This window comes from Aulonocara sp. 'chitande type north' Nkhata Bay, linkage group LG11 (genome assembly GCF_057382095.1).
Source record: "Aulonocara sp. 'chitande type north' Nkhata Bay isolate Kocher_YH1m ecotype deep benthic linkage group LG11, A_spYH_male_GT1.1, whole genome shotgun sequence".
In the NCBI taxonomy this organism is placed as follows: Eukaryota; Metazoa; Chordata; class Actinopteri; order Cichliformes; family Cichlidae; genus Aulonocara; species Aulonocara sp. 'chitande type north' Nkhata Bay.
In genome coordinates this window covers 25974243-25985740 of record NC_141354.1, presented here as the reverse complement: position 1 = coordinate 25985740, position 11498 = coordinate 25974243, and the positions used below count along the sequence as shown (strand labels likewise).

The window sequence follows — 11498 nt, the reverse complement described above, 5'->3', positions numbered from 1 at the left end:
GGCCGCCTCTGTTCTCCTGTAATCAATCTCTTTTGTAGGTCTCCCTCTGCTCTCTGCCTGGTGCTTTTCTCCATCCCTTTCTCTTCCTCCTACTCTCCCCTGCCTACTTTTCTTCCAGCGCTCCTCTCTCCACTGACATCACACACAGTAGTTTAACCCCCCTCCCCTCCTCCTCCCCCCTGCCTCATCACTAATCTCTCCTTTTCGCCTACTCCCTCTCCCACACATTGTCCTCCGAAAACATGAGAGGGGTGCGTTTTTCTGTATGTGCGATTTGATACGTTATGTAAAGACACTTACCAGCCGCAGGATGATAACAATGTGATTGCAAAAGCGGCTCAGTTTTTATCAGAGGACAAATTATGGTTTAAATGTATTCAGTGGGTGCTAAGTGTGCAAATAGAAGTAAATGTTTAGTTTTTAAACTTTAGTTGGTACTGTGCACAGATGAATTTCTTGTTTGTGAAAGATTAAGACTGAAACATCTGATCTGATCTGGGTTTATTTACTTGAAATAATCACAGGCTGCTGACCTTTAAGGTCAATGCATTGGATCGCGCAGCTCCTGATGGTGTTGTAATTTGTCGGCAGGGGGTCCGACAGCAGATGGCACTGACAGACTGTAACTAACCCAACAGAGAGGGGAGGTCAGTGCATGCTGGGAAAGACCACGGAGACAAAGGAAAGAGAGGGTGGCTAATATGCACAAAGAGTGTTGTCACCACATGGGAAAGGTATAATTCAGATTAAGTCGTGACTGAAATATGCAAAGCTTTATAGCCACTGGTCACTTTTGACAAGGCATCAGCTGAATGCAGCCCTCTGACCTCGGCTTAGGCTGAGGCCAGTTGGTTAACATGGTCCAAACTACACAGTCACCTTGGCAATGACAATGACTCTACAAGGCTATGACATCACTCCAAAGAAAAAATGAGGAGGAAGATGGTGTGGGGGTGGTGGTGCTTGGGGGCGGAGGGTGTCTCTGGCTCTACAAAACCTCTGCAGCATCCCAGCTGATGCCCCAGCATTCAGCCACTGCCAAAGGGACAGACGCAAGAGGAAGAAAATCATCCCTCCAATTCCATCAGTGAGCGAAGGCGAAGAATAGGAGGAGCCAGTTGAGTGAGATAGTGATGCTCCCAGCAGGTGCCAACAAGTGAGAGGTAGCTGAGCGACCGAAGGAGATGGAGAAGAGTCTGTAATAACAGAAGACACCAAGAGCTTTGAGAAAGAACCAAACAACAGGTGAGCGCTCTTAAATTTCCTCTTTCATAGTTGTGTTAGAATTAGCATATCCTAAAGAATGTAAAAGAAAATCGCTACACAGTAACTCCAGACAGTGTTTTTTGATATGTGTAAAAATATAGAGAGAATTAACATTTTAGAAGCTCTTTATTCATAATTCTAATATTTCAATTTATTTATTTTTATTAATTTATTTTTAAAATTTAAGATGCTGCAAAAATGAAATGTTTTTCTTTCAAATAACAATTACAAATGTCAATTTTATTTTCTAAGATTCATGAATTTGAGTTCTTTTGACCTCGATTTACTACCAGTTGCCTTCAGTTAGATGCCCCGTGCATACATTATATTTGCTGTGCATATTTTCCTTGCGTCACTTGTTACTGCGCAGCAATGTTTATCTGTGAACACACAATAAAAGATGTGTTTTAGACACTAAATTGTCAAATAAACAATCTGTGGAGTATTAGTGGAGATTCAGTATTTATATCAAAATATTTACATTGAATAATGAAAATTTTTTTTCCAGGATTTCATCAGTGTTTGAATCTTCTGAGCCGGTGTGATTCCAGTTATTCCTGCTCCTCATCCTCATCTGCTGCCATGCTGTGCCCTGTGCTGCTTTGTGCCGCTCTGCTCCTCCTGACTCCCCTGGAGATCACAGAGGCTCGTGCTTTGCATCCTTCTCCTGATGCTGTGCAGGTACAGGAGGAGATTGGAGTGGATGTGGAGGGCTGGATTAAAAAAAAAAAAAAAATAGATTGAGGAGAATTCAGAGTGAATCAAGGAGAGTCCACAAAGGATGGGAGGCAGAACAGGAAAGAATAAGCAGAGAGAGAGTAATGAAATGTATCACTGATTGAATTATTGTCCCTTGTATACTCCCCGACAATTAAATTTCATCATCTTCTCCTTCTTTTTTTCCACTGTGCAGTTTGTGGAGCAATTTCTGGAACGCTACAATGACCTTCTGACCCTTGACGACCTGGAGAACATGCTCAACAGCCAAGCAGAGGAGCAGTCCACCCTCTCCTCCGGGTCCAAAGCTGCTGAATACCCCAAATGGGCTGATGCACAAACTCAGCCCGAGACCCCCTGGCTCCGTCTGCTGAAGGGCACCCTGGCCAACCAAAAGCGAGCAGAACCGGACCGGTCACGGAGGGGGTGGAATCGGGGATGCTTTGGCCTGAAATTGGATCGGATCGGGTCTATGAGTGGACTGGGCTGTTAGTGGAGACAGAGGAGGAAACTAAAGACTGCTTACATCCTTCTTAGATTATTAGGAAACACACATGCATAGGCATTCACCTGCAGAGAAGGATGTTTACATGCGTGTAGTATGGTGTAAACTTACAGTGCTGCTAATGTGGTTTCATCCAGTGTAGATCAGATGCTTCACAGTTTATTCCATATCTAAATGTTAACCTGAATATTAGAACATGTGTGCTGTGTTTACATCAAATGATCACCATCAATTTCTGGGCTTATTTTTCAAGTAATTTAGCATTTTCCGTACTTCTAGCTTTGTCTGCAACTCTGTAAACGTTTAGACCTTTTGTGGACAGGTGATTTTGTTTAAAAGCAGCCGTAATAGATGTGGATAGTCAAAAAATGATGGCATCAGAAATTTCTGCAATTTATTTTTGTTTACTTATGATTTGCATGAATAAATGGATTTGACATTTGTGGCGTTCTGGGGTTTTTTTTGTTGTTTTTTTTAACTTCAACCCCGCATAAAATCCAGTTCCTTCCTTGCATTAAAAAGCCCACATGGTTCATTCTGTATTCACACACGTCATCTCAATTTGTCCTTCAAAACAGAGCATCAAATTCTCATGACAGATATAATAACTCTTCTAAATTATTTTTTCTCATGACTGTTGGAGGAAGTTCATTTCTTCCCTCGTCGTTCTGGCAAAAGCGGTCAACATTTGAAGATCGGCTGCAGCGTCCAAAACTGTTTTTTTATTCTGGCATTACAACAAAGTTCCCAGGGAAGAAAAACAAATGCTAATTTTTTTCCCTATAAGCTTAAATAGAATTTGATTTAACATGCTTACAGAATTAGATGGCGTGAATGCATAAAATAATCTGTGTAGTAACAGAGTTGTAAAAATCGACATATTTTAGGGACTAACATACAGTAAGGATGTTCATTGTTAAGTATATCAAATCTAACAGTCGACACTATGATGTAATTTGCTGGTAATGCACAAACTTGTGAGGAGCTCATGTAGTACGCATTAAAAACATGTTAGGTTTTCACTGTGTCCTAAAATTCAAGATCCTTCAAACCAGCTGCAGATTTAGAGAAACTTGAAAATGTTTTATAATGGCAAATCACTGCTTACTAACATCTGAAAATCATCAGAGCCTAAACAGCTGACTGAAAATTAATGGCCAGCATTTCTCTGGTTCCACCTGTTTTCTGTTTTTCACACATTGAGGGACTACAAATGTTTGAATCTTCAAAAGTCAATTTGAAGATGTTGATCAAGGCTCTCAAAAACTGAGAGAAATTGTTATGACCTTTTTATATTTTTTCACAATTTCCTAACATTTAAATAAATGTACATCTCTAAAAACATATTCTTCCTGCCACAGCCTTTCACTTACCCAGAAAACCTGCAAGTGATTCTAATGGGTATATTTTCTTCTTTTGGCTGCCGTTCATCTGCCTCCATCGCACCCTATCCCACAGCATCCTCCTCTCTCACACCAACCTTCTGTCATCCCTAAACCACCTCTGAGGTCTCCCTCTTTTCCTCCTGCCTGGCAGCCCCCTCCTGAACATCCTTTGACCAATACATCCACTGTCCCTCCTCTGCACATGTCCGAACCGTCTCAGCCTTGCTTCTCTAACTTTGTCTCCAAACTGCTCGACCTGAGCTGTCCCTCTGAAGCATTCATTTCTAATCCTGTTCATCTCCGTCACTCCCAACAAAAAAATCTCCATTACTATAAATGATTCTATTGATTATAATAAAGTAAAACACACCAGCTATGACTTTGGTGAATTAAGCATGAAGTGACACGGCGGTGTGGTGGTTAACACTGGGTCTGGGGCCTTTTTGTGTGGCGTTTGCATGTCCTTCTTGTGGCTGCATGGGTTCTCTGGGTACTCTGGCTTCCTCCCACAGTTTAAAAGACATGCATTTTAGGTTAACTGGTAACTCAAAATTGTGGGTGTGAATGTCTGTATCTCATCGTTAGCCCTGAGATAGACCGGAACTCTGTCCAAGGCGTACCACCTTTTGACCTATGACAACTGGATAAGCTCCGAGCCCCATTGTTTTTAAGAAACTGGATGTATGGGTGGATGATTTTTTCATAACATGGTGTTTTGCCAAAGATTTTCATTCAGGGAGGATGCCTGGAGAAAGCTTTAGTTGACTTATACTCACGTTTGAGGCCATTGTCTTACTGGAAATTCCAATAATTAACAGGCGTTAAAATTACTCCCTGAGAGAATGTCTCTTCTTGTAACTCGCCTGATATATAAAGCATAAACTATGGCAGCAACACAGATTTACCACTCCCAACAGCAGCAAAGCACCCGGACAACAGGGCAGAGCCATGTCTGTGCTTGACTGTTAGGATCGTGTTGTTCTAATTATAAATGGCTTTTTTTCTACTGCAGGAATGCTCCTGATTTATGAGTACAAACTGGTCCCATAAGTCTCCTCACTTCAGAACCCTGCTAGCATACCCCAAACTCTAACCTTTGCTAAAAAAAAAGTTACATTTTTGTTGTATGTTCACTGTTCATCAGCCTTATACGTGGAATCTTACAGTCTGTATGGATACGTAAGTCTTGGCTGAATCCTCTTGTAGAAATTTGGTTTCTTTTTAGGGTTTAACGAAATAATTTTAAGACTGTCCCTTTTCTTTTTCATCTGAGCTTGACCTGGTGGCTGCTTGAACCACAACACAAGATGGCAGTATGAATTTCCTCTTGTTCATCTGCTCGTTGCCACACACAGCTGCTCTTTGGACTTTGCACTGTGCTTTAAGGAGACAAATTGTACAAACGTAGCTGAAGGCCTCTCCTTCCTGCAGACGTGCCTGCATGCTGATCACTGATGTGCAGTTGATACAGTTTGTTTCCCGCTGCTGATAAAATAAACTTGAACAAAAAAAGAGCCTGTTTACAGTAGATATTCTAGTTTAAAGTTCCTGTTCAAACACATTTCTCAGTTCTAGCTGAGTAATAACTCACATTTCTCTTAAGTAAAACAGTCCTTTCCACACTTGTTTTACTCCGTGGCTGTGTGGCTGCTGCCTGTCTACAGTGGGTCGAGTTTAATTGTTGTAATATGAAAAGAACATGTGATCTGAGTGAGGCAGCATTTACAGTACAGACATGGCCCAAGTGTTGACTAGGCAGCTTGTGTCTAATCTTAGCTTGACCTTTACTTCCCCTCTTTGACCTTAAGCTGCAAAGCAGAGGCCAAGACTGGCATGCATGCACTCGGGGTGGTGGTAGTTCAGCTATGCCTGAACTGTTGGACAGAAGTCATAAAACAAACCATCACTGTCCAGCTGTGGTGCAGAACGACACGTCTGCAGGTCTGCTGCGGACCCTGTGGGCAGCTGAGTTGGAAAATAAAAGTTACTAAGTATTACAATTTTATTCAGTTAGACCTGCAAAGTGTTGCAAGTTCAAATGCTTCTCTGGTGACAAGATGCCATGCCAGGTTTGGATTCACTATCAGGAGTGCTGGCTGCTAAGGCCCAGTATAGTGGCAGGGGGTATTAGTGAGAGATTGGGACTGACTGGCCTTATGGTTTAAAGTGACACCCTCATTATTTGGATTTATTTTTAATATATCTTGACCTCCTTTCTTTTCTGTGTCGACACTGTTGCCATAAAAAGACAAAAACGTACTTAAAAAAAACAGATAACAACAGTGAAAACAGTTAAGCACCGACAAAATAACCTGCATCCCAATGACGCGTTTCAGCGGTTACCAAATAACCTGATAAAGCCAAAATTCAGCTGAGTAAATCTACCCCTGTGCACATGCGCGCTGTGATCATGTGCTCACGTTAGGTAACCAAAGTTCAACTTTTGACTTCTGCTGAAGGGATGGAGCAGCAGAAAAAGAAGAGTAGCAACAGAGCAAAGGGTCATGGTCTTTGGACAGTAAATGTCACAGCCATGAAGGAGAGATTTGATCCCTCGTTTGCTCCCTCTGTGTGTCTGTATTTACTGAGAAGGTCAGAGAGAGACCCCTCTCTTTTTTCAGTCCACTATCTGAGGACTCTAATATGTTGGTATCTATATCTGGTGCTTTTAAAAGTGGAAACACAAAGCAGGCCTGATGGCACAGGCTGCTGGAATAATGAAAAATGAGTTAAACATTTCCCAGATTCAGGCCTTTAATGCGCAGCAGAGCTTAGATCATAAGACCAGAGCTTTTTAAAAGTAAAGTTGCAGCGGCCACTCTGCATGTCTCTGTGCATCTGACAACCTTGACATTCAGAGGGGGCGGGGCGAGGAGTGGTCACCATTGATGGGGGCGTGGCTTCACACCTCGGTCAATCATAAAACACGCAGCTTAACTTTGCTCTTACCCACTCACATCCGGAGTCCCAAGACAGGCAGAGCCCCTTCATAAACGGTAAATACCTTCAAATAATTTATTGGCTTCAGGCTGCATGACTCAACGCGCTGATTTAGATCACCTGGAAAAATCTGCACGAGCTTAATTGTGCCCAATTTTAAAGCACACGTGGTCATAAAGTCAAAAGAAACTCACTTTACATCATCATTACGTTTGAAGTTTAGCAGGACAAGAGATTTTAACATGTTTATTAAGTCATTTATGCTTTTAGTTTTGCAAAGTCTGAAGTTTTTTCCTCGATGCAGATTAGCTTTGAGTTTTACTTGGACTGTGATCACAGATAGCTTATCAGTAGAATACTTTTCACATGTTGTTCTTGAAGTTGTCTTCACTTATCTTAACCTGCAGTCCAAGCAGCTATCATCAACTTAATGCTAATAAAGTACCTCATAAATTTCGCAATGCTACCTTTTCCCCCCTCTCATTTTTCCTTCCAGAGGACTAGACCAACCCAGGCAAAATGGTGAAAGTCGGTATCAATGGGTAAGAATGATCATCCCCTTCACTTCCTCTAAATCTTTCTAATTAAACCAAATGAGCAACGCACACTGAGGTTCAGCTTTGGACTTTTCTTTGCGACTCCCACCACCACATCCCTCTCATCAGTGGGGAATTATTACCACGCTTGTTAAAGTTTGTTTTACGAACTCCTGTATTAAAGAATGCAGGTATTATGCAAGATGCTATCCAAGTGTATGGAATAATGTGTGATTATTTAAACGAGGGCCCAGTCCAGTACACTGCAAGTCTGCAGTTCAGTGCACTTTAAGGATTAATGCATAACATTTCACATTATTCAGTATTGGGGAGCAGCTACATAAAACTTGTCTCAGGCTGGTCTTCTGTCCTGTCACTTTACTGGAGGGTCTATTTTTAAAATTAGCCTTCAAAAAGGGTTTTTTCCCTTCTACAGCCTGCTGTGTTATTTAAATGGTGACAGCCGGCTGTTCTCATGTTCTTGTTGATCTTAAATAGCCAGTGCCTTTGACCTCGGGGTCATCAGCGAGTGAAAGGCGACCTATACCTAAATGTCAATGAGCGCACGTGTTCTGACGCGGATCTACGCATTTGTTTTCAATAAATTGTCATCCACCCGCCTGTCTTCCTGGTCTCTTAGGACAGAGTGTATCTATGCGCCCGGAGTTTTGGACCTGTGGTTAAAAAGTAACCCTGCTGTTGTTCAAACAGTGCACTGCGTAACCAGGATTACCACATTGGAGGTTAATTTCGACTTTAGCCTCTCAGAGAGAAAAGCACACACACCCCTCAGCCCCTCCTCTTGAACCCTGGCCTTTCTACTGTGGTGTCAGGTCTTCTGGGGAGATCTCGCCCCACACAAAAGAAAAATCTAAACTGTTACAGGGAAGCCTCTGACTAAATATCAAACTCTGCTCTGATTTATTATTATTTTTAAATCTATTTTCGTATTTATCATCTTAACAAGTGCCTTCATTTCACCGAAACTCAAAGACGTGACTGTAGTCAGTTTAATGTGGTGTGATGTCTCCACCTACTGGCCAGAATGAGAAACGCCTCTTGTTCATTTTTCAGATTCGGCCGCATCGGTCGTCTGGTGACCCGTGCTGGTTTCCACTCCAAGAAGGTGGAGATTGTCGCTATCAATGACCCCTTCATCGACCTGGAGTACATGGTCAGTCAAGGAGGAAATGAAAGGAATATAAGGCGTTAGCTCGAACTCACCACAAGCTTTGTATGACTGAATGTTAGAATAACATAATTCTAGTAAAATTATTTGTCAAATACTTGTTGGATTTTTTTTCCTTCCATTTCCAGTAAGTATGAATTTGATCATTTTAGCAAACTGGGTAAATTAAATATAAAATGAGGGCTTTTGGAGCCAGGAACACACACTTCATTTATTCCCCCCCCCAGTTTTTGTGAAGCCTGTCTAAAAAGTTCTCCTTATCCCCTCTCTAGGTCTACATGTTCCAGTATGACTCCACCCACGGCCGCTACAAAGGCGAGGTGAAGGTTGAGGGAGACAAGCTGGTCATCGATGGACACAAAATCACAGTTTTCCACGAGTAAGTTGAGTTCGCCTGTCATATTTGTATAAGCTATTAATTTGTGTAATGGTTTCAGGGATAACCCCTATTTTCTTTCCTCAGGAGGGACCCCGCCAATATTAAATGGGGTGAGGCTGGTGCAGAGTATGTGGTGGAGTCCACTGGTGTGTTTACCACAATTGAGAAGGCCTCTGTAAGTGCTAAATCATGTAAAATGTGAATGCAGAAAAAGGTAGTATGCTATATGTGATGTGCAAAAAGAAAACTGAATGATTTCAATGCGATCCTGCAGACTCACTTGAAGGGTGGTGCCAAGAGAGTCATCATCTCTGCACCCAGCGCTGACGCTCCCATGTTTGTCATGGGTGTCAACCACGAGAAGTATGACAAGTCCCTCAAAGTTGTCAGGTAGGAATCTTTTTGGTATATTTGGAGATGAATGAGTTTTTGCTGCCAAAATCACAGATTTAGGAATATATTTTGAACACAATGAATAACAACTACACATCTGTTCTAATGAAAGCTGTGACAGTCTTTACTGATCTTGCATTTATAATTAATTTCATTCATTTAAAACATTTAATTTTAAAATTAAAACTTGACTGATGTTCTTTCTCCGTAGCAATGCTTCCTGCACAACCAACTGCCTGGCACCTCTGGCCAAGGTCATCAATGACAACTTTGTTATCATTGAGGGCCTGATGGTAGGAATTCATACACAGCACTTAAGCAGTTTTGAAGATATTATGTTTAAGCTACATTTTTAATTGTCCTCCTATTTTTATTTTTCTGTTTGTCTATTAGAGCACAGTTCACGCCATCACTGCCACCCAGAAGACTGTGGATGGTCCCTCTGGCAAGCTGTGGAGGGATGGCCGTGGCGCCAGCCAGAACATCATCCCCGCTTCTACTGGTGCTGCTAAAGCTGTCGGCAAAGTCATCCCTGAGCTCAATGGGTGAGTGCAAATAAAACACTACTCTAATGTACAATTTAAAACAATATTTTGCTTTGTAATGCTCCAGTACTCAAGTGAAACATTTTATTTATTTTTCCCCCAGCAAGCTGACTGGCATGGCCTTCCGTGTGCCCACCCCCAACGTGTCAGTGGTTGACCTGACAGTCCGTCTGGAGAAACCAGTGAGTATCACACGTGCAATTTACAAAATATTGATCTAAAAATTTCCTTTTTAAAATGGGTGGATGACTTTGATTTTAAATTCAGATTTACACATGTGGTTCACCACTTGTGTTTTTTTCTTTAAAAATGCAAATATAACTGCTTTGCTTTTTCAGGCCAAATACGATGACATCAAGAAGGTTGTGAAGGCTGCCGCTGATGGACCCATGAAGGGCATTCTGGGATACACAGAGCACCAGGTACGCCCTAAACTTTGTCACTTCATGGCTACATTTTGTCTGTGGATCTCGTTGCTGATGTGCCACACTCTTCTCCCCGTCCTAAAGGTCGTGTCCACAGACTTCAACGGCGACTGCCATTCATCCATCTTTGATGCCGGCGCTGGCATCGCCCTCAACGACCACTTTGTCAAGCTGGTCACATGGTACGCCTTCAACACTGGTTACTTTCAATGTCTTTCTATTTATTGCCAGTGTTTCCTGCTAACCTCTCCCCTCTTCACCAGGTATGACAATGAGTTTGGATACAGCAACCGTGTCTGCGACCTGATGGCCCACATGGCTAGCAAGGAGTAAACTTGGCTGTCGCTGAACTGTCGCATAGCCCACATTCTTCTTAGTCCTGAGTTACAAATGTACAAAAAGGCATTGTATTCTCTGTGACTCTGGTTTCATCATGTAGCCATCCCCCCATAATACGCCTGAGGAAAGGTCCCACATAGAGCAAAAGATTTAAATTAGAGACCAATGCTTTTCTTTTTTTCTTTTCTATTTTTCAAATTCCCTGCTCTGTTCTTGGGTTTGGAGTAAAGGTGTGACTGTATTTGCTTGTCTGTAGTACTGAAGTACTGCAGTGGTGGAATAAAGTCCTTCGTTTGTGAGATTCAGTCTCCTGTTCCTCCTTTATATCTGAACAGAAATGTATGAAGGCTGATCTGGAGGAGTAGATTAGTTATTTACTGAAAGGAAAATGAGCTTAAGTGCTGTTCCTGATGAATTTCTGACAAGACATTAACATTTAAGTATATAAAGGTGAATTCGGTTTCATAATAACAGAATCTTTAGTTTTAAACAAAGTTTTTTTTTTTTTTTTTTGTTTGATTTCAGTAATGGACAAAAAAACAAAACAAAACTCTGGAACACAGAGGAGCTGCTGCGCAGCCCTGAGAGGATATCTGATGGGTTAAACTGTGCAAAATGTTTGAAATAAAAGATGAGGCCAATGTTAGGACTGGTACTTAATGTACCTCAAATGGTGAGATCAGTGAATATGATGGGACACACAAACGGGTGCAGAAGTGGAGAGGATCACCAAAAATCCTATCTAGGAGTTGAGGTGAGATCTGGTGACTGTGGAGGTCATAGTGTAACCTTATTCTTTTACACTTGCTAAAGCATCTGTATTCTGAAGAGAAACATGTGCACCATCACTACTCCTTGAATTAATTTTGTTTCAGTATG

General features: G+C 41.8%; 2 protein-coding genes across 2 annotated transcripts; both read left to right on the top strand.

Moving 5' to 3' along the window:
* The first annotated feature begins 1013 nt into the window (after positions 1 to 1013).
* Positions 1014 to 2929, top strand: nppcl (natriuretic peptide C-like). Its single transcript, XM_086309977.1, has 3 exons — positions 1014 to 1245; positions 1775 to 1947; positions 2180 to 2929. Exons 2-3 carry the CDS (start codon positions 1849 to 1851, stop codon positions 2474 to 2476), a joined length of 396 nt encoding a protein of 131 aa, XP_086166103.1. The 5' UTR covers positions 1014 to 1245; positions 1775 to 1848; the 3' UTR covers positions 2477 to 2929.
* Positions 2930 to 6771: 3842 nt separating this feature from the next.
* On the top strand, positions 6772 to 10920 carry gapdh (glyceraldehyde-3-phosphate dehydrogenase). The gene is made up of 12 exons (XM_086311453.1): positions 6772 to 6869; positions 7310 to 7355; positions 8424 to 8523; positions 8811 to 8917; positions 9002 to 9092; positions 9192 to 9307; positions 9522 to 9603; positions 9704 to 9855; positions 9959 to 10037; positions 10194 to 10277; positions 10365 to 10462; positions 10544 to 10920. The coding sequence occupies exons 2-12, from the start codon at positions 7333 to 7335 to the stop codon at positions 10611 to 10613; spliced, it is 1002 nt and encodes a 333-aa protein (XP_086167579.1). The 5' UTR covers positions 6772 to 6869; positions 7310 to 7332; the 3' UTR covers positions 10614 to 10920.
* Positions 10921 to 11498: the final 578 nt, after the last annotated feature.